Raw genomic sequence first — 23,209 nt, forward strand, 5'->3', positions numbered from 1 at the left:
GATGAAGGCATCCGGTAAATAAATAATATACTTTGTGCCTTGCAGTGGATCAGAATATATTCCCTTCAAATTCTGCAACACTTGTAGAACTCTATAATCTCAACAATATAGTCAATCTGTTTGCAAATGAAATGCATTCTCAAATATGAATGGATTTACGGTACTTACAGCTGCTGTGGGGTTTGTTTGATTAAGAATTGTAACTGCTGAGAATTGTGATGCATGAAGTTAAAACACAGCAGCTCAGCAATGCTATGTAGGTAAAATTCATTTTCCTTTGGATGCCTATTTAAATACTACTTTTTTAAAAAAGATATGTGTAGTATCCTAGCAGGGGTTATTTTGTTTGTAGTACGTACAGTTCCTCAGCTGACTTGATCCAATCCTTTCTTCACTGCAGAAACATTAAGATAATTTCAGAAGGACCATATTAAAGCGAATGAAAGTTTGCATATTTTGTGAAATGCTACTTATTCAGCAGCTCCAGATTAAATGGCACTAATCATAAATATCAGATATAGAAAATCCTTCTGAAGTCACCGTGGGGTTAAGTCAGCTGCTTTACTCAGCCACAAACTCATGAAATATGTCATAAAGCCTGTTTGACAACTTCTCCTAATGACTAGAGGTATAAAGGACAGTGTCATGTTGTGGTTTGGGGACAGAACTGGGAAGTGAATTTAAAGTTCACTTTGAACAGCTTTGCTGTGTGTGACAAGTTGATCAGGCCTGAGAAACACAGTCTGGGAATCTTTCATTTCCTAAAGGGAACACTAGGATAACAGAATGAACCACCAGACCTCAACCTGCAAAGTTGTTGAAAGGGAATATAAGAACAAATCACCAGACAATGGGAGTTCAGAGGTTTATTTCCAAAATATTGAAAGGAATATTATTGCCTCCTCTCCCCTGCCCTCCCCGGATCCATTTATTTTGCCATTTTGACTTTAAATGGAGCTCACAATATTTTGTGAATGTTACAAGAGCCAGAGTGATGTAAGACCTGGGAGACCAGGGTTCAAATCCATTCTCAACCATTAAGATGACTGAGTGACCTTGGGCCAGTCACTGCCTCTCAGCATAATCTACGGTACTTCGCAGGGTGGTTGTGAGGATAAAAATGGGGAGGAGGAAAAAACAATGTCTGCCACCTTGAACTTCTTGGAGGAAAGGTGGGATATAAATGTTATAAATAAATATATAAATAAATTTTCTGTGAGAACAACAATTTGTAAAAGTGTGAACATTTACTAAGCACCGTTTGAAAATTAAAATAGTAAATCACTTGCCCCCTGAAGATCTCAATCTAATAGAAATAGTAGAAAAGAAAACAGGAGTGGATATAAGCTCTGGAGTAGGATTCTTTCTGGCAGGGAGAAGAAAAGCACCTCTTCTGACTCTGGTCAACGGATGCAGCAGGCTGGTTTCCCCCTGGAATCAAACCTAAGTAATCAGTAAAGATACGCAAGGACTTGCTACTTAACTTCCCCCACCCTCAAGGTGTGCAAATCACCACAAACAGTATTTCAAGTGACCAGAGTTGAATGCAAACCATTTATCAGGAAGTGCCACCTAAGAGTGAGACAGAACATTTTGCACCCATGTCCCTGGACCCAAAACAAGACAGTTAAAACAAACTCTGTGTTTTTAAATTTCACTCACAATACATGATAGGTTGTAATGATGGGCTAGATGTAGTCAATATTACCCATAACTCTTGGGAAGATGCCTCACGTGTCTCCAAAAAAATCAGTTGACCCTTACATAAAATTATCATTCTAGCTTTCCCCCCTTCATCTGCAGCAATTAGACAAGAAGAAGGAACACTACATTCTGTGCTTCTTTCATGTTGTCTATAGATAATTGTAGCTTGCTGGATGTCAGCCATCTTATGTATTGCCCCAGTGGGATTTATGAGAGTTCTCTGTTGATCAATAACCAGAGAAAATCTTTGGATTGAAAAATGATCTTTTGAAAAAGCACAGAATGTACTTTGTGGCCGTTACTGTGCATACAAGGCTGACATTTGACTCTTATTGCTGCAAGCCGAAATACCTCTTTGCTTTTTTAAAAAGAAGAAGAAGCAGATTTCTAAGATACATACCACAGGGGGAATTGGGCTGCAGCTTGTGCAGGGAGAAGGGGAACAAAATGCAGTAAAGACTATCCAATTATTCCTCTGCTACTTGATTCAATAAGAGCAAGAACATCTAAATGGATTTGGGAACTGAAAGCTTCTTTTATAGGTTGACTCAAGAACATGCACTGTCAAGCTGGCTCCAGCTTTTGAGGTTCCTGGGGTCACACAGTGCTGATAGCACCCCAAACACCTGCTCCCCTAGGAGCAGCACTCCTGCAGCCGCTTGCCTGCCCTCATATCTGATGAGCCCATTTTCTCCAAGCGCTGTGGGGAGGGTGGTAGGCAGTTGCCAGCAGCCTTATCCTGTAGGGACACTGCCAGGATTGTTTTGCTGCTGTGGGCAAGATGCCCAACCCCCCAAGATGCTGGCTGCCCTGCAGATCCAGGTTCCCTCCCCATCCCTGCTCCTGCCATTGCATCTGTGCTGGCAATGGCAACTGTTAAGTTGTGGGTGAACATATCAGGCGACACAGTGATTCTTCAAACAGCTCTTGTTTATTCACAGGCCAGGACAGAACTGAACTGAAGGGTTCAGTCAGCCTGCTTATATAGAGCTCCAGTACCATGTAACTGTAACAGTTTTCTAAAACTATCCAATCACTGAACGTCACTTTCGATCCCTTATTTGCATAATTATCTACAGTATCCCCCTGCTGGCCCAGGGTGAGAACTTCAGTACATAACAGCAACGGCACCAGACCCAGCACCGCAACTGCACTCTCACCTACAGCTGTGCCCGTGCTGCTGCCATGGGGGGCAAAGACACAGCAGGTGCAGTGGTGAGGGCAAGGGTGCTGTCTTTGGGAGGGGGGAGGTGAAGCCCCAGTGGGTGGGGGCAGGGACGGCGGTCAGATCCACTGTCAGAGACAAATGGCGTCCCCTTGCCTCATGCATGGGCTGCCCCTGGACATGGCAACAACTGCTACCACTCTTTGGCAAGCCCACTCATGCGTGAGCAGCTCCCAAAGAGATGGGTAGCTGCAATAGTGGTGCTGGTGGGAGGCCCAAGGGATGGCACCACTGGGGTGGGGCCAGGCAAAGTGTCAGCCTTGATGGGCCCTGCATGTCTGTGGACCACAGCAAATGCCCCAGTGGGCAGACTGGTGATCCTGAGCCTGTGTACTGTTTATCTTCTGAACCACCTGGAGCTCTTCAGATGAAGATGACGATGATGACACTGTGGAACTGGACAACTGAGCTTCATGTGCTTAACAGCTAAACCTGAACACCCAAAGTATTTTTCTGCCGCAAGGAGTTCACATTTATGTGTGAGTTGTGAATATTATTATTGTTGTTGTTATTTCTATAGCACATCAATGTACATAGCTCTGTACACCAAAGGGCATGCAGTCAATTGCATCTAAAAATGCTTGGTTTAGTTGACAAATTTAGTTATAATTTACTTGGGAGCCAGACTTCCCATTAATTAAATACACAAATTAAATTGGGAAACTACCTAAGCTGTCTGTTGCTGGCATATGTCCTTTTCTTCATAAGCATTAGACAAGAGATTAAATTGTAGTAGGATTTGCTGGAGTCTCAGGGTGTGATTTACTGAAATTACGGGTAGAGGAGAAATTTGTTTGGTCCACAACCTAATTAGGCAACCTAATTTGCTCATCCTGGATTTATATGTGGATCAGAACACAGCTGTCAATTGGAGTATAGTACACATGTGTATGACTTTTGTGATGCGCTTCAATGCACATTAATTTAATGTATTTTTAATCTTTGTTGGAAGCCACCCAGAGTGGCTGGGGAAACCCAGCCAGTTGGCCAGGGTACAAATAAATAATAATAATAATAATAATAATAATTATTATTATTATTATTATTATTATTATTATTATTACTTTAGGTTCAAAAAGTGTGCACCAAAATGCATGTTTTATGGGAAATACATTCAAAGATTCATACTTTAGGGAAAGAATATATATAAAATGAGAAAAATTGTACCTTTCAAATGCACTTTGAGGCAAACAGTGAGATGAAACAGAACTATGATTGAGAGTATTTGAAAGTGATTTGGAATGGAAACAGACCCACCTGTCTGCCTGTCGCCACGTGAGCGCATGAGCATTCAAACCTCTTGTTTAAAAAGTCAGTATTGCTTGTATTAGCAGTCAAGGTTTCATACCATCATCTCTTCTTCTTAACTAGAGCAAATTTTATTTTCAGATTAACAGTTTTTAATTTTTAATCTATTTTTCAGAATAACAGTTCTGTACCTGGCCCTGCCTCCGCCCCTGTTCTTCCCTCTTCTGGGTTCGAAAGGACCTGCACATCAGTGATGGCATGTCAGTTGGACACGACTAAAATGGCCACCACCTGTACAGCCATTTCAGTCTGAAGTCTCATTCACAGTCTTATTTTTTAAAACAAACAAACAAACAAACAGCCATACACATAGAGGCAGCCTGGATTGCCCTGTGTCAGAGTTGAGCGTTCGCTTATTCTTACCTGCATGTGAAATAACTGATGGGATATGTAATGGGTGCGGGATACACACTGACAGGAAAATGAATCCTGTATCCTGCTGGGGGCTGGAAGAGACCTCAGTAATCATTATAGTTAAGTTTAATTTTGTACATTGCATGTGTTGTTTAAAGACCAAAGGTCTCTCTTCTTCAGCACATAAATTTCAAGGGATTATGATAATGCTACTTTGCAGAAAATAGCTGAAATTACAGGCTGAACTGAACTCCAAGGGGCTACTTGGATGTTGCGCATGCTCTCTAGCTCTCTCTTGGATAATATATAACACTGGATGTACATAAATGAGATAAAAAGACTGGGTGAGGACTGAATAAAACAATTGACATAAAAGGTCTCTGAGTAATGTTGGAGCACAGCACCTTGATAAATAAAAAAATAAAAATTTGAATTCACAAGAGGGAGCATTTAAGTAAAGCAGCTGTTACCTGGAACGTGCACTTTCCATGTGTGAGCTCTTGCCATGTGTGCGACCTGCACTGGCAATTAGGCACCTGGGAACTTGAGAGCCCCTTGGCATCAATGGGGCCACTCTCTGGGGAAGCTGTCTCATTGGGCTTCAGTCTCAAGACCTGGGGCTGGGTTCAGATCTAGCTGGTTCCTCCTCTGTGTCAGAGTGCTGGCTGCTCTTCAAGATCCGGGTTGTGACAGCTGATGCAGACAAGCAAGTTCATTCTTTTTCACTGACACTTCAGGTGTTCTGCACTCCTCAAGGAATATCCCTTGCATGGAAACCTATCTATTGCCATCTGTGGACTCAGCTACATTAGTCAGAAGACAGTGTTGTAAATGTGTTATAACACTGTAACTCCAGATGGCGCTGTAGAGCTGAATATACAACTCAGTGATATTTTCAATTGTGAGATTTACAACTTTCTTTGCAGAGTGTTTTCAGAGCGATTTTTATAGCTGTGTAGATCTAGCTTGTGTCTTCAACAAAACAGGGGAAGAAGCGGGAGTGATAATCAAGGGCTGTGCTGTCATTCATCTTTGGCCATTCTAGTCCAACAAATATGATATATTTTTTATTTTAAGGGCTCACATTAATTCCAGTTCAGATGTGCTTTCCAACAGTGATATTGCACTGAGAAGCAGTGAGCAGAACTCTATTTTTTTAAATAGAGTTTAAATATGATATTCTGTTTTGGGGAGGCAGGCAAGGGGAAAGTAAGTGGACTCCTGGGAAGCAGGAAAGAACACATTACAGTTTCATTTCTAAGTGGAGGTTTGTAATGTGATTATCAAAATGTGAATAACAGTCAAAATAGTGTAGCAGTTTATTCCCAATAGGTAGATTTTTTTCTTTGAAATAAAATAAAATAGTAACATGCTTTTCCAGCAGGATTCTCCATTCATGCCAAGTTCTTTTCTACATTTGAGCAAAATGTATTTATATGATTCAAACATCAAACACTGGAATGATAAATAGCAGGAATAAAATCCTGTTTCAGGAAATGACTGCAATGGAAGAACAATTAAAATAAAACTGGCAAAAAGTTGAAAATATTATTTAAGCTTGAAGAAAACATGGGGCGGGGAGGAACATTGCACTGGAGACAAAATGTTAAGTCAAAAAGCAACCAGTATGGGCAACAAATGTATTAAATGTATTAAAAGATTTATACAGTGAAGTATCAGCAGATATTCACATCTAAATTTCTTTTTAAAAAACCAAAAAACCGAGCCAGTGTCTTACACCGTGAATTACTCTGTATTATCTTCCCTGCCTACCAATTCATTTCCAGTCTCCGTTCAGTGTTAGTGTTGCCTCTAAAGCCCCAAATAGCTTAGAACCAGGATACCCAAAGGATCATTTTAAAATTGTGTGTCCACAACAGAGCCCTTCTGCATGTCTTCTGATCTTCTGCAGCACGGGAGAGGCATGGATATATTAGAAAGCACCTTGGGGGTGGATATTTGTTTGCTTTCCATTTTTGCTGGCAACTGAAGACCTTGTTGTTTCGGAAAACCTCTGATTCGCCTAATGTTGCAAGTTGATTGTTAATTTTATTTTTTTGCTTTTATTGTGATGCATTGGCTCTTCCATGAGAGTAGGAAGATGAAATAATGATTAATTCATAAATAAAATACATTATCGCGTTCGGTTGACTAGAAATGGAGATTAGGGGTCAAACCACATTTCAGGCTGTAAAAAAATAGAGGAATGCTTTTCATTCTATATATAAAAAAGCAAAGCTGCTACTCTTTCCGAAACACAGGTGAAGGTCATGTCCTGATCTTCCCAGCAGGGAATCACTTCACTAAACTGGTATAAAATCAGTATGTTTCTACCGTGGATGTGCTCCTTTGGAGCATAATATATGATGGTGGTATAGCAGTTCCTTTCCCTCACACAAATAGATATCAAATATTTTTCAGAGAGGAGGCTGCCTGGAAAAACCTTGTGAATTAATATGAAAGCAATCAACGCATGTGGCTGCATGTGCAACTTTGGACTGTAAGGGGTTGTGGGCATATAAATGCTAAATGTTCCAGCGGTCTTGGAAAACTATACATGCTTATTTTACAACATTGAAATAAATACTGAAGTTGTGAAAAAGGAAGGCAGGAATTTTATTTCATGCTATTGGTAGTTTCTTTAAATGGAAGCAATTCTCAGGAGCTTAAGTGGTTCAGTTCATTTTGTATGCAAAGCTTCTTTCAGGGTATTAGAAGCATCTTCATTTCAAAGATTAGAAATGTTAAAGAAGAATGACAGATGGAATGAAGAGCAGGCGGGTGTGTGTGTGTGTGTCCTGCTACAGGAACAGTGAAAGTGGTGCGAGAGCTATTTCTAGGTGCTCACAGGTTTTCTACCTAAACCTAACTCTTGAATTCTCAAGTGATGCAGTTCACACTTTTGCCACAAGGTCTATCTGTTGATTGTAGTCAGTGGTCTGCTCTGCCTCATGGGAAGATCAGTCATGGTGGACAAATGACCCTGAAAGACAGCTCAGGGAACACTACATTATTCAGTAGCGCACAGGCATATTCTGGGGCAAGAGCTCCATTCAGAATGGTAAACATTTGAGGTCCAACAGACCTCACCTGTGCCCTGTGGAACCTGGTGTGCTCTGAAGGTATTTGAATGGTATTTTGATGCTTTGAAAAATCATTTCAACAGCCACAAATGGAAAAGGAGAGGGCAGATCGCTTTATGTTTTCGTTTTCTTTTTGGATACGGCTTTCTCTTTCTGCCCTGTCCTTCATAAAGAGACAAGAGGCATGTGAAGTTGTTTGTTTCTTGAAGGAAGAGAGGCAGACCTTTGATTTATGCTTTACAATGAATTTAATACGGTTTAACTACATCTGCCCCCCTTTGACTAAGGAGTAACTAGGTGATATTTATTACCATCTTTTGATGGGATGTTGTGGGGGAAAGAGCATAGTAAAGAATAACCCACAGCTGGGCTTGTTGTGTAAGCCACGTAGAGGCTGAATTAAAGAAAGACTTATGTTACGATGGGTGTGTTTGCACTGGAAAAGAAGGCATCGCAAGGCGGAATCCTGTGGCTGAGATGGGTTTGGAAAGTTCGCTCTGTAAATTGTTTAGGCTGCAGTTTGAATCTGCTCTGTGTGACTGTGTTATCATCAGGATGGGATGCGACCTTAGAAATATAAGCATGACAGAGGAAGCAGAAACTGCAACAAAACACCCAACCCGGGAAAGATTTATGATCTTAACAACGAAGTGAGAGGAATGCAACACTGGAATTGGGAAATAAGAACTTAATAAAAAACTACACATGCTGTTATTGATTATAAATACTAAGGTTTAATATATATATATATATATATATATATATATATATATATATATATATTTGCTTTCGTAGATTTTCACGGGTACAGGAATGCAGGTTTTGGTGTCTTCGGGTGTCTTCCCGTGTAAGAGTCGGGGTGTCTGTGCGACGTTTCGACGAGGTCTCACTCGTCATCTTCAGGCTGGTGCTTTCGGCTTCTTGTTACTGGAACAGAGCAGAATCTGGTGTTTGAGTTCCTATAAATACTGTTGAGGGGTGTGGTGTATAGCCTCCAACGTTCTGGGCAGAGAGGAAGTTCCTAGATTAGTGTGCCTTTTCTTCTTTTGTTCCTTAATTACTTGAGGGATATCTTGAGTGATTTCATGAGTGATATTCTGAATACCACTGGGTGGGTCATTAAGTGTAGATTAGTTGCTAAAGCTTTCGTGTCTTGACCTCTTGAGCTTGTGAAGAGTTTTTCTGAGAAGATGGCTGTGCTGCATTTTGTTGTGCTCTGGCTTGGCTTCGTGTATAGGGGCGAGCTGTGGTTTTGTGCCTTGTGCCAGCCAGATCTGTGTAGGGATTGCAGGGGGGTGCAGCATCCGGAGGTGCCACTATAGTTTGGCTACTGGATGGAGTCTGTAATATGTCTGTGGAGAGGGTCTGGGTTTGGGTCTGGTGTGGTTGATTGGTGACGGCGTTCTGTGTGCCTCTGGTTCTGGTGTCGGTTTTTGTGGGGAGGGCTAATTTCCAGATGTCTGGCAGGCGGGACGTGTCGTCACGCTTGTTCATGTTGTGAGGGTGTTTCTCTATCTCGATGGCTTCCATGATTATTCTCTTGTGGTGATGTTCCATGTTAAAGAGCAATTTGGAATCTGCAAAATTAATTTCGTGTCCTGTTTCTTTCATGTGTTGGAAAAGAGAGGAAGTTTTTTCTTCTTTTTTGACGGCATTCTTGTGTTCTGCGATACGTGCATTTATTCGTCTGTTTGTTTGTCCAATGTACGTGGCTGGGCAGACTTTGCAGGGTATTTCATAGACCCCTTGGTTTTCCAGCTGGATTTTGTCTTTTGGGTTTCTGAGGATATTGGCTATTTTTTGGTTGGTGCAGAAGGCTGTTTTGATATTGTGTTTATGGAGGATTTTGCTAATTTTGTCTGTAGTGCCCTTGATATAAGGAAGGAGGGCCATGCCATTGTTTTCTTCTGTGTCTTGGTTTTTGGGGGGTGTTTCTTTTTGGATTAGCTTCGTAACCCTGTTTTTCTGGTATCCATTGGCGATTAACACATTTGAGAGATTCTGTAACTCAGTTGTCAAGTGGTCTTTGTCAGCCAGGCGTTTGGTTCTGGAGATGAGAGTCTTGGCTACGGAGTTTATTTGTGCAGGGTGGTGGTGTGATTGTGCATGTAAGTAGCGGTTGGTGTGTGTTTTTTTCCGGTAGATAGTGTGTCCTAGGGAGCCATCAGGTTTTTTGTAGATTAGGACGTCAAGAAAGGGGAAAGCTTGCTAAAGCTTTCGTGTCTTGACCTCTTGAGCTTGTGAAGAGTTTTTCTGAGAAGATGGCTGTGCTGCATTTAGTTGTGCTCTGGCTTGGCACAAAACCACAGCTCGCCCCTATACACGAAGCCAAGCCAGAGCACAACTAAATGCAGCACAGCCATCTTCTCAGAAAAACTCTTCACAAGCTCAAGAGGTCAAGACACGAAAGCTTTAGCAACTAATCTACACTTAATGACCCACCCAGTGGTATTCAGAATATCACTCATGAACTCACCCAAGATATCCCTCAAGTAATTAAGGAACAAAAGAAGAAAAGGCACACTAATCTAGGAACTTCCTCTCTGCCCAGAACGTTGGAGGCTATACACCACACCCCTCAACAGTATTTATAGGAACTCAAACACCAGACTCTGCTCTGTTCCAGTAACAAGAAGCCGAAAGCACCAGCCTGAAGATGACGAGTGAGACCTCGTCGAAACGTCGCACAGACACCCCGACTCTTACACGGGAAGACACCCGAAGACACCAAAACCTGCATATATATATATATATATATATATATATATATATATATATATATATAGTCCAGTAGCACCTTAGAGACCAGCTAAGTTTGTTCTTGTGTGCATGAAAGCTTAAACATGAAAGCTTATACCAAGAACAAACTTAGTTGGTCTCTAAGGTGCTACTGGACAATTTTTTTTATTTTTTTATATATTTCTAATGCATCAGACCAACATGGCTACCTACCTGAATCAAGGTTTATATGAGGAATTTGCAGTATGCAGGGTTGTAGAGGGGCAGCTGTTAAAAATATTATGGTAATTGCAAAGTGATGTCAACTAGCGACTAAATGAGAATTGACGCAGCAGTGGGGGTATATCTTGGACATATTCTGTAATGAGAGCGGGAAACTGGTTTTGGAAATTGTATTAATTTGGTTTGATTTGTAATAATTTGGAAAATCAATAAAAATAACTGGCAAAAAAATGTTTTTTAAAACCTGAGAAAGTAAAAGGAAGCCTGAAGCAAGTAATCTACTTTGATAACTCTAGAAGTGAGGCTGCTTTCTGTCACAAATTCTAAGAATGAATTTTATATCCTCCCACACCTCTACTGCTAGGATTGGTAGTTTGGAGTTTTTAGAAAGCATCTTTCATTTTTCAAGTTGACCTAATCAACCATTTTGTGCCAAAATCCCAATGACTCTTTGAAGTGAATTGCATAAGAGGCTTAATATAACTGAGCTTAAATCCTGAACCTTTTGCTTTTCATCTAGCACTGCTCTTTGAATAACAAGTTGGATTTTGAAGGAGGGGAATCTTACTGTGAATCTCAGGTTATCAGTTCTTTTGCCAGGTGACTGTACTGACACAATGTGGTTCTCAGCAGTTTTAAACCAAATGTAAGTGCAGGATGTGTGTGTATGAGTAAACATCAAGGAGCTGACTTTTTCATATCTTTTAGAAGTGATACATTAATAATACAGTTTTTGGAATAGTAGCAAATATTGGTTATGTGATATTTTATATGCATTACTAAGCATTTATAAAAAAGGTTAGATTTAGAAGTTTTCATTGCTTTTGCTATCAACAGTAACTGGAAGATACAAGGTCCCCCCCCCCCAAAAAAAAAACCCTAATTAAAGTCACTGATATTCTATTTATTTCATTCTGTTTGTGAATCCCTGGGAAACATCTCAAAGCAATACATAAGCTTATTTACAAAAAAATAAGATGTTTTGAAATCAGATTTACAGAAAAATGTTTTCCTCTTGTGATGCCCTGGGATGATAAATCAGTTTTATACAAACAGGAAATGTTGACAAAAACCAGGAATAAAATGAAGCTGCTTTTGGCATACAGCTTTCAAGAGCGTCTTTCTGGCTTTACAGTTGTGGGAGCAATTATTTTACAACACTGAATTATATTTTACTCATGGGGAGAGTGCAGGGAATATGGAGTCTCCTTTTGATTTGGAGAACAGAATGCAGTAGTGACCAATAGAAAGCTGCATAAGCGTTGAGTGTGGACTTCCTTCAGCAGCATAAATGCTGAAAGAAGATGTCTGCTTTGTGCATCTTTGACGTTGCTGAGCTCCATGGTTTGAAAGCCCTCTTTCTCCTTCGGTTCTGGAACTGCTATTGCCAGTCTTTTTGTTAAATGGGTGGAGATGTGATTACCCCTAGGTACTTTGATTCGCCATTGGTTTGCTCGTCTTTTTGGATCAGATTACTACATCTAAAATCTAGTAGATCAGCTTCACTTCAGCTAGATCCCATTACCACTTTGTGTAATCTCCCCCACAAATTCTATATGTAAATACTATTAGTTGAGCCAGGACTACCAGTAATGGCTTTTCCATATAAGGTTCTTTACAATTGACTCTCAAAATACAAGTTGCTAACATCATTGAGCTGAAAGAAGGAGTAGAAATTAGCTATTCAACAAAATAAGATGGGGAATTTCCAAAAGCCATCTGTTCATTAAGATAAATACTGAAAACATATCACATGTGGTCTAAGCATGCCGTCCTGAATGAGAGGATTACGTTTCGGCTGAGGAGGCAGAGAAAGAGAGAGAGAACAAAAAGGAATTGCACACCCAATTAGAACCGGGTGGAAATGAAATGTTCCTACCATTAATTAGAGTAGATGTCTGATTTCAATGCATATCTGACCCATTTTAATATTAGTTTACCCATGTCAAGAATAAATTAGATGTTTGTTTTTTTTGAAAAAAACCAAAACATTAGGTCCCAGAAAACTTTCAGTAGAGTGATGTACCATAAATTAAATAAATAAATAAACCTTTATTGTCACTACACCACCTGTGTGCAGTGAAATTAAACGAGCCACACACCCCATACACTCAGTCTTGTTTGCGCTCTGTGTGCTTGTCAGAAGTCAATTACACCACTATTTTTTTCCATTCAGCAGCCCAACAGCCCACGGATAAAAACTGTTCTTTAACCTGTTGGTACGGCTGACTATACATCTGTATCTCCTACCTGTAGGAGATTAAAGAGGTGCTGGACAGGGTGTGAGTCGTCCCTAAGAATTTCCCTCACTCTCCTGAGGCAGGGGTCTCCCGCGATGTCATCTTGCAAACTCCGAGGACAGCCCATGATGTCATGTGCTGTGTTCACCACCCTTTGTTAAGGACTTCCATGCTTCGTTTGTTGTTTATAAGAATTACGCCTTGTCTATTATATTCTCTTTATTTTATTTATTTCCCACAATTCATGACATGAATCTAAATATATAAAACTGACTACTGAAAATAATTGCTTCTGTAGTTATGAAAAATGGTGTGAAAATTCTGTCACAGGTGTTAGATCTGTGATGACTCCTCCTCACGTGAAGTCATCAACTGATGACACTGGAGCTGCTAGATTTGCCCAGGAAACACTAAGAGTGAGTGCCTGTTGCTGTAGCTTTCATGAGAAAAATCCCGGAACGAAATGTATTTCTGTGTGGCCAGGTTCTCTTATTGATATGTGAGTCTTACTTCCAAAATGTCCCTTCAAAGAATCTATTTTACTATGATGTCTGCAAAAATGGATTGAACCATCTTTTTAATTTTTTAATATTTATGTTGTTTATGTAAACCTAATAAACACATCTTTTAAAAACTTACATTAAATAATAATTACAATTGACTTGATTTTACGAGATCCTTTTAATGTCCCTGTAGAAATGGCTCAAAATGAAACTGGAAGTTGTTGAATTTTTCTCTCCTCTCTCCCCCTCCTCCCTGCAGGTGGAATGAAGAACATAGAACAACATACATTTGCCTTAGCTCAGTACACCTATAGAATCCTCTCTACGTTAACATATCCTAACGGGGCACCTGCTGTGCATCTTTACAGTGATACAGACTTCAGCAGCCCTGAGGTCCAGGGTCCAATCATTAATTTTAATGTATTGGATGAAAATGGAGATATAGTTGGTTATTCACAGGTATGCTTTAATAATTCTCTTGTTATCTTCTAATGCATTTTTGTGATCATTTGACCACCTTCACTCAAAATACCTACTCTTGCTGAATTCTTTTATTCCTTCTGAACCTCCCACATGTTGTTTTATATTAAAAATAACAAACAAGGGAAGGAATATTTTGACAAAGTGGAGGACAAGTTGTCTGAACAAATTTGGACATGGCTACCAAGAACAGTGTTCAGTGTGGCTGGCATGTTATCTTCAAAAGTATGGTGAAAACCTTCCCCTTTGTCCTTTTTATGAGGTACGTCACCAGAGTCTTTTGAGTGATATTGGAAAGAGTCAAAGCCAACCTCCTCATTTTTTAAAATAAAGAATATATTGTTCAACAATGATCAAAGAATATGAATTAGCAATTCTAATACTTTTAAGAGCCTACCCGCTCATTACATTAAATGTCATGAGTCCAGTTAAGATAATATTCATAGCCAGCCTAATGGCTTTTTTGGCCATGTTCCCAACAGCCATCTCTAAACCTTGGGGGGGGGTGATCATTCACTATTGATTTCCCCCCATTGATTTAGCAGTTAAGATTCCAAGCAGGCAGAAGAACTTGATGGACTGGGGGAACAGAATACAAACCAGATGATGAGGGAAAAGATTCTGCTGATGCCTCCAGTTCAGTTATTCCTTTGGCCTGTGTCATCTTCACTGTTATGCAGCGAGTATCTTAGCACAAGTTCCCAAGGCACAAGGGTTGGATTGTGTTGTTCTGCACTACTAAAATGGATCTGATATCAGAATGGCGTTTTGTCATTACAGCCTGGCAAAGTGCATTTGCAGTGTATTTAATCAAATCCGACTAGGTGTTGAAATGATTTGTCTCCTGCAGACAGTTAACTAGGTGGAAAACTGCTCTCTTGGCTCAGACATATGATCAAAGGACAACTAATGGATGCATTTAGCAACTCTTATATTCTAGAAAACCTGAAAATACTAGCATATCCTCCGACATTTCTCTGAAGAAATTAGGGATATCCTATTCTACAGTGGGACGCGGGTGGCGCTGTGGGCTAAAGCCTCAATGCCTAGGGCTTGCCGATCGAAAGGTCGGCGGTTCGAATCCCCGCGGCGGGGTGCGCTCCCGCTGCTCGGTCCCAGCGCCTGCCCACCTAGCAGTTCGAAAGCACCCCCGGGGGCAAGTAGATAAATAGGTACCGCTTACCAGCGGGAAGGTAAACGGCGTTCCGTGTGCTGTGCTGGCTCGCCAGATGCAGCTTTGTCACGCTGGCCACGTGACCCGGAAGTGTCTGCGGACAGCGCTGGCCCCCGGCCTATAGATGTGAGATGGGCGCGCAAACCCCAGAGTCTGTCAAGACTGGCCCGTTCGGGCAGGGGTACCTTTACCTTTACCTATTCTACATTAGGAAGCTTCTCCTGCATTTGTTCTTGCCACACACATATACGCAATATACACATCAACATTGGTCAAGTCAATTACAACCTCTCAGCCTAACCTACTTCACAGGATTGTTGTAAAGAAAAACTGTGTGAGGGAAGAGATTGTGTACAGCACCTTCAACAGACAAATGGAGTGAAATAACATTTTAGCTGTAAGCTGTCTTGAGTCCCTGCCAGGGGAGGAAGTGGGTAATAATAATGGAAACCATAAGAATGATCAGGTACATACCTGAGAGTAAATCCTATTAGGCTCCATTTACAATAAAAGAGTAAGCACTCCATATGTTTCTTTTAAAATGGCTGGCTGCTGAAGTGTTGCGTTAAACTGACCCTTTCCTTCAAAATTATAGGAAGGACTTTATATGCCAGTTTCACCATTTCCTTCATTTGGTGCAGGAATTTTATTTTCACTATAAACAGGACTTTGTTTTTGCACCTACACACACAAACCACTTTTAATTGTTCTCTGAGACATGGAGAGGAGGAAAAAGGAAAACCGGAGTATTCTGGGTTCAAATCAGAAATCGAGACTGAGATATCAAGTCAAAAAGAGTTTGTGAGAGAAACTGCAATGTAGGGACAAGCAGGGCTTTTTTTCTGGGGGGACGCAGGGGTTCGCATACCCCTAAACATTTTGTGAATCTAAGTCTGGCCTCATTGAGTGGCTGTATTTCAATATGAGTACGGAAAAGTACCCCTAAACATTTTTTTAGAAAAAAAGCACAGGGGACAAATATGTGTCTTCATTCCAGTCTGGTAGCTGCCATGGCATATGTACATTGTTAAGTTATAAAATGAGGATTACATCATGGTATATTTTAATGAAAAGTCTCTTTTAGTATGCAAAGGTGATATTGGGGGGGGGGGAATCTCACGTTGCATTAGAATGAACATGCATAAAATCTAAAGCAGCTAAATTATTAGCTTTAATTGATAGCAAACTGATATCTTTATGTTGAGAATCTTTCTTTCTTTGCTGAACCTACAAGGTAGACAAGTTGGCTGGGTTGTACAACATACACATTCGCACAGGCTGTTTCTGTAATACTGGAGCTTGTCAGCAGCATTTGGGGATCAGCAATAATGACATCAAAAAGAACTTGCAGGTCAGTATGTGTCCATTCATGCTACCAGCTACGCTACTTAGGGGTGCAATTTAATGTTACCGTTTCCCAATGTATCCTAGCAAGTCCTGCCAAGTCCAGCATTATGGTTTTATTTAGGTGCTCCCAAGTGAAGTCTTCAGTCTTTCACAGGCTCCAACACTGTCCAATATTCTCAAACGAAAAGGAAATTCCATCAGCTAGTTTCTGTGCATTGCAGTCCTTTTTGGAAGTGAGCCTCAGTCACTTCAGTGGAGGTGCGCACAGTGTTGCCGTTTTAAAGAATTATGAGTCAGCACTAAACTGGACACAGGTACAATACTTGCTCTGATGTATTATTAGATCTCAAATTTTGTTGTTGTTGTTGAGTCGTTTAGTCGTGTCTGCCTCTTTGTGACCCCCTGGACCAGAGCACGCCAGGCCCTCCTGTCTTCCACTGCCTCCCGCAGTTTGGTCAAACTCATGCTGGTAGCTTTGAGAACACTGTCTCACCATCTTGTCCTCTGTCGTCCCCTTCTCCTTGTGCCCTCCATCTTTCCCAACATCAGGGTCTTTTCCAGGGAGTCTTCTCTTCTCATGAGGTGGCCAAAGTACTGGAGCCTCAGCTTCACAATCTGTCCTTCCAGTGAGCACTCAGGGCTGATTTCCTTCAGAATGGAGAGGTTTGATCTCAAATACGTAAGAGCAAATCCCGATCACACTCTCGAAATAAACTGTGGGCAAGATTCTGCAAAAATTATTTCTGTAACAAAAATCCTTTTTGGTTATTGTGATTGTTGCAGAGCACCTGTACGTAGAGATATGAGAGTAGTTTACCTTTTTCGGGGTCCTTACAGTATTCAGTGTAATCTCTTCTCAGCCTACCTTCTTCCTCTCATATACTTTTCTTTTTTGAAAGTCCTCTGGCCATGAAATTGTACAACAGGGCTGGGGAACACTTTTCAGCCACTTTCCTTCCTGGCTAACTTTCTGGCTGTCACATGCCACTGGTGGATGCCACACACACAGCCACACGCTGAAGGTAGAAGTCCTGCAGGTGGGAGGATGCACAAGCCAGGGCTCCCCCAGCCTGTTTGTACGGCAAGCTCATGTGTTTATCAGGGCAATCAAAGCCTTTATCACCCTTAACTTGCTGAGTGGGTGGCGGCTTTCCTCTGTATCCTGTTGTGGAGCAAGGACAACCTTCACACATCAGCTGCCATTTTAAGGGACTTCAAAATTTAGTAAAGCCGCATGTCCTTTGCCATGTGTGCCATTTTACTCTCCTAGTTTATTTGTCAAATGCAAACAAACAGCCCTAGCGTGTTGTACATATTAGCTTAGTGAAAAGACATAGTAACTATAAAGCTGCATTTTAATGGAATGAATAATGAAAACAGGACCAGAGCTCAGCGGTGAAGCACAAAGTGTTTTTGCTTTGCATGAATAAAGTCCCATGTTCAGTCATTGTATCTTCAATGGGAAATCTTGGAGATGTGCTGTCAGTCAGAGTACACAGAATGATACCCAGAATCCAGACTTCATATGTGGCAGTTTCAGATGTTTATAAAACCAAGGGAGAGCAGCGATAGAGACTTGTTTGCAAAATGTATAAATAGAATGCATATTTTACTATGTGCCTAAAGGCAATATATAGAATCATAGAATCATAGAGTTGGAAGAGACCACAAGGGCCATCGAGTCCAACCCCCTGCCAAGCAGGAAACACCATCAGAGCACTCCTGACATACGGTTGTCAAGCCTCTGCTTAAAGACCTCCAAAGTAGGAGACTCCACCACACTCCTTGGCAGCAAATTCCACTGTCGAACAGCTCTTACTGTCAGGAAGTTCTTCCTAATGTTTAGGTGGAATCTTCTTTCTTGTAGTTTGGATCCATTGCTCCGTGTCCGCTTCTCCGGAGCAGCAGAAAACAACCTTTCTCCCTCCTCTATGTGACATCCTTTTATATATTTGAACATGGCTATCATATCACCCCTTAACCTCCTCTTCTCCAAGCTAAACATGCCCAGCTCCCTTAGCCGTTCCTCATAAGGCATCGTTTCCAGGCCTTTGACCATTTTGGTTGCCCTCCTCTGGACACGTTCCAGTTTGTCAGTGTCCTTCTTGAATTGTGGTGCCCAGAACTGGACACAGTACTCCAGGTGTGGTCTGACCAGAGCAGAATACAGTGGCACTATTACTTCCCTTGATCTAGATGCTATACTCCTATTGATGCAGCCCAGAATTGCATTGGCTTTTTTAGCTGCCGCGTCACACTGTTGGCTCATGTCAAGTTTGTGGTCAACCAAGACTCCTAGATCCTTTTCACATGTACTGCTCTCAAGCCAGGTGTCACCCATCTTGTATTTGTGCCTCTCATTTTTTTTGCCCAAGTGCAATACTTTACATTTCTCCCTGTTAAAATTCATCTTGTTTATTTTTGCCCAGTTCTCTAATCTGTCAAGGTCGTTTTGAAGTGTGATCCTGTCCTCTGGGGTGTTAGCCACCCCTCCCAGTTTGGTGTCATCTGCAAATTTGATCAGGATGCCCTTGAGTCCATCATCCAAGTCGTTGATAAAGATGTTGAATAAGACCGGGCCCAAGACAGAACCCTGTGGCACCCCACTAGTCACTCTTCTCCAGGATGAAGAGGAACCATTGATGAGCACCCTTTGGGTTCGGTCAGTCAGCCAGTTACAAATCCACTGAGTGGTAGCATAGTCAAGACCGCATTTTACCAGCTTCTTTACAAGAATATCATGGGGCACCTTGTCAAATGCCTTGCTGAAATCAAGGTAGGCTACATCCACTGCGTTCCCTTCATCTACCAGGCTTGTAATTCTGTCAAAAAACGAGATCAGGTTAGTCTGACATGACTTATTCTTCAGAAATCCATGGTGACTATTGGTGATCACAGCATTCCTTTGTAGGTGCTCACAGACTGTTTGCTTAATGATCTGCTCCAGAATCTTCCCTGCTATTGATGTCAGACTGACTGGGCGGTAATTATTTGGGTCCTCTCTTTTCCCCTTTTTGAAAATAGGGACAACATTTGCCCTCCTCCAGTCTGCCGGGACTTCGCCTGTTCTCCAGGAATTCTCAAAGATGACTGCCAGTGGTTCTGAGATCACATCTGCCAGTTCTTTTAATACTCTTGGATGCAGTTCATCTGGCCCTGGAGACTTGAATACATCTAAACTAGCCAAATATTCTTGTACTATCTCCTTAGTTATTCTGGGCTGTGTTTCCTTTGCTGAATCATTTGCTCCAAATTCTTCAGGTCGGGCATTGTTTTCTTTATCGGAGAAGACTGAGGCAAAGAAGGCATTGAGTAGTTCAGCCCTTTCTGTGTCCCCTGTTTGCATTTCACCATCTTCTCCTCTGAGTGACCCCATTGTTTCTTTGTTCTTCCTTTTGCTACGAACATACCCATAAAAGCCTTTTTTGTTGCTTTTAACCTCTCTAGCAAGCCTGAGTTCATTCTGTGCTTTAGCTTTTCTGACTTTGTGTCTACACGTGCTGGCTATTTGTTTGAATTCCTCTTTGGTGGTTTCCCCCCTTTTCCATTTTTTGTACACATCCTTTTTTAATCTTAATTCAGTTAAAAGTTCTTTAGATAGCCACCCTGGCTTCTTTAGGCACCTTCCATGTTTCCGTCTCATTGGTATTGCCTGACGTTGTGCTTTTAGTATCTCCCTCTTAACAAACTCCCAGCCATCATGAACTCCCTTTCCTTTTAGTATTGTTGTCCATGGGATCTCACCCAGCACTTCCCTAAGTTTTATGAAGTCGGCTTTCTTAAAGTCAAGAAATTGAGTCCTAGTATGCTTGGCTGCTCCTTTCCGCTGTATAGTAAACTTCAGAAGAGCATGATCACTCGCGCCTAATGATCCTTCCACTTCTACCCCACTAACCAGGTCATCAACATTGGTTAGGACCAGATCTAAAATGGCTGTTCCTCTTGTTGCTTCTCCCACTTTCTGGACAATGAAGTTGTCTGCAAGGCCAGTGAGGAATCTGTTTGACCTTATGCTCTTGGCTGAGTTTGACATCCAACACATATCCGGGTAATTGAAGTCCCCCATTACTACTATCTCCCTTCCTTTTGCATGCTTGGCCATCTGTTCCAGGAAGGCATCATCTATGTCCTCCGTTTGGCTTGGGGATCTATAGTAAACTCCCACAATGAGGTCTCTGTTATTCTTCTCTCCCTTAATTTTGACCCAAATGCTCTCACTTTGGCTTTGAGGATCTAAATCTTGGATCTCTTCACAGGTATACACATCCCTGACATATAACGCCACTCCTCCTCCTTTCTTGTCTGGTCTGTTTCTCTGAAATAGATTGTATCCCCCCATTATTACATTCCAATCATGGGACTTATCCCACCAGGTTTCAGTGATGCCTATTATGTCATATTTAGTTTGCTGTACCAAGAGCTCAAGCTCATCTTGTTTATTTCCCATGCTTTGCGCATTAGTGTACAGACACTGAAGTCCATTAATCATTCCCCCGTGTCTCTTATTTAAGGATTTTTTCCTCCCACCACTAGGTCCGCGTGCTGTTTGCTCCATTTGGTCTATGACATTTGGATGATCATCTTCATTAATTGATAGACTCCTACCTTCAGGAGCACTGTCTCCCTCCCCCACATTAGTCAGTTTAAAGCCCTCCTGATGAGGTTTCTGAGATTTTTGGCAAAAACATTTCTCCCAACCGTTGTGAGGTGCAGCCCATCACTTGCCAGAAGTCCATCTTCAAGAAACTGCAGTCCGTGATCTAAGAATCCAAACCGTTCCTGTTTACACCATTTGCGAAGCCAGCTGTTCACTTCCACTATTTTCCCCTCTCTCCCTGGGCCACGTCGTTCAACTGGGAGGACAGATGAGATGACAATTTGTGCATTTAGTTGCTTCAATTTCCTGCCGAGAGCCTCGTAGTCTCTTTTGATCTTCTGGAGGCTATTGCTTGCAGTGTCATTGGTTCCCACATGAACCAAGAGGAAGGGGTATTTGTCAGTGGGTTTTATGATTCCTTGCAGTCGTTCAGTTACATCTTGGATCTTAGCCCCGGGGAGACAGCACACTTCCCGAGACATCTTGTCAGGCCCACAGATCACTGCTTCTGTCCCCCTCAGTAGGGAATCCCCTATCACCACTACACGCCTCCTCTTGGGTTTGGTCGGGGTTCTTCCGTGAGCTGTCCGTTCCAAGGTCGCCTGCACATTCCCTGAGGACTGACTTTGCTGCTCGTCTTCATATACCTGATCGACTGTAATGAGGGAGAGATCCTCAAATGGAGTCTGCTCTTCGTCTTCCATGCTAGGGGAGAGGACCTCAAAGCGATTGTGTATTTCTAAGCAATCAGAGTGAACCCTGGGCCTCCTACTTCTTTGAGTCACGTTTCTCCATATATCTGGCTCCTGTGTTGGTGAACTAGACTCCTTCTCAGGGGAGTCCCCTGTCTCCTCCTTGGTGGAGACGGTGTGCTCTGTTGCTTCCAAGAAGAGCTCCAGCTCTCTAATTCTTTGGAGCGTAGCTACACGTTCCTCCATATAAAGCATAAGAAGGGGAAAAACAACATCCTAAAATTAAAATAAATACTCCTTTTAAAATTGGGAACTGCAGCAGCATACTTAAAAGTAAACCTTTCCAAGTGCCCGGTGGAATGGGTTCAATTTTACAGAAACCTAAAACTCAGTAAAGGCAGATCAAGGTGGGTCTCTCAAGTAAGGTCATTCCAAAGGTTTGGGGTTGTGAATAACCAAACTTGGCACAAGGAATAAAAATCAAGATTACTTCTCTCTCCAAAACGAAGCCTTGCGGGAGGGGGGGACATTCTGCATTTTTACAAAATCTTATTGCTGTAAAATACAGTACGTTACATTTTGATAGCATATACAAAATGTTTATCATTCCTTCTATCTCTCTCTCTCCCCCCCCCCCCATCTAGGCTGGGCATGTCTGTGGTGATGACATAGATGTGGTTGATGGACGTCCCACTGGGTCTGTGAGAATCTCATTTGGCTATATGTCTACATTTGAAGATGCACAAGCCTTTCTAAAGTTCATTATAACCACCAGACTCATTGGCTGCAACATGGTTAATATTCCATCTCCAAGACAGACTATTTCAGAACTGGTAGCGTCTCCCAGGGAGAATGGTCACACCTGTGATAACAACAGTGCAAATAAGCTGCCTCCAAACAAGAGCACTGGGGACTCTGGACTTAGTACCTCTTCCACTTCAGTGAACATGCCGGTCAATCTACAGCCAGCCAAGAGACATTCAGAAAGAGACGTGACTGAGGTTTTTGGGAACCCAGCAGAAGACATGCCAAGTGGTAGAAGGCCAGTCACTGTCACCAACATTTATCTCTACCCAATCAAATCATGTGCTGCATTTGAGGTAAATGCTTTTAGTGATATTTAAAAGATTCACATTTTTTCAGGCGTGTTGATGTTTTATCTCTCTCTCTATATATATGTATATCTCCATATCTATATGTATATTGTGTGTGTGTGTGTGTGCGCGCGCGTATGCATACATTGGGATGGGTGTGTATATATCTAGATCTAGATCTGCATAGATGTTTTATATGTATATGTGTGTGCGCGCATGTGCATGTGCATACACACATGCAATTTTTAGCTCACAAAGGCATCCAGGGCCAGAGCCGCTTCACCTTCATGTAGACAGAGACAATGAGCCTCCTGTGCCAATTTTAGGAATACCATTAACTGGTATTAAATTGTTGGTTATTTAGTGTATGTGTATATCCATCCATCAAGGGGCAGAAGAAGCACATCATTAGGATTTTCTTCTAATGCATCAAAATGTTTTTGGCCT

The 23,209-nt window shown here is 41.7% G+C and overlaps 1 protein-coding gene across 1 annotated transcript in view; it reads left to right on the forward strand.

Moving 5' to 3' along the window:
• MOCOS (molybdenum cofactor sulfurase) overlaps window positions 1-23,209 on the forward strand; it is a 102,203-nt gene that overhangs the window by 36,890 nt on the left and 42,104 nt on the right. Inside the window, exons 6-8 of the mRNA XM_082194796.1 lie at window positions 13,638-13,837; window positions 16,267-16,383; window positions 22,313-22,768. Coding sequence (XP_082050922.1) covers window positions 13,638-13,837; window positions 16,267-16,383; window positions 22,313-22,768 — 773 coding nt within the window. The remainder of the gene's footprint in view (window positions 1-13,637; window positions 13,838-16,266; window positions 16,384-22,312; window positions 22,769-23,209) is intronic.

Source organism: Podarcis vaucheri (assembly GCF_965113315.1).
Source record: "Podarcis vaucheri genome assembly, chromosome: 13".
Taxonomy (NCBI): domain Eukaryota; kingdom Metazoa; phylum Chordata; class Lepidosauria; order Squamata; family Lacertidae; genus Podarcis; species Podarcis vaucheri.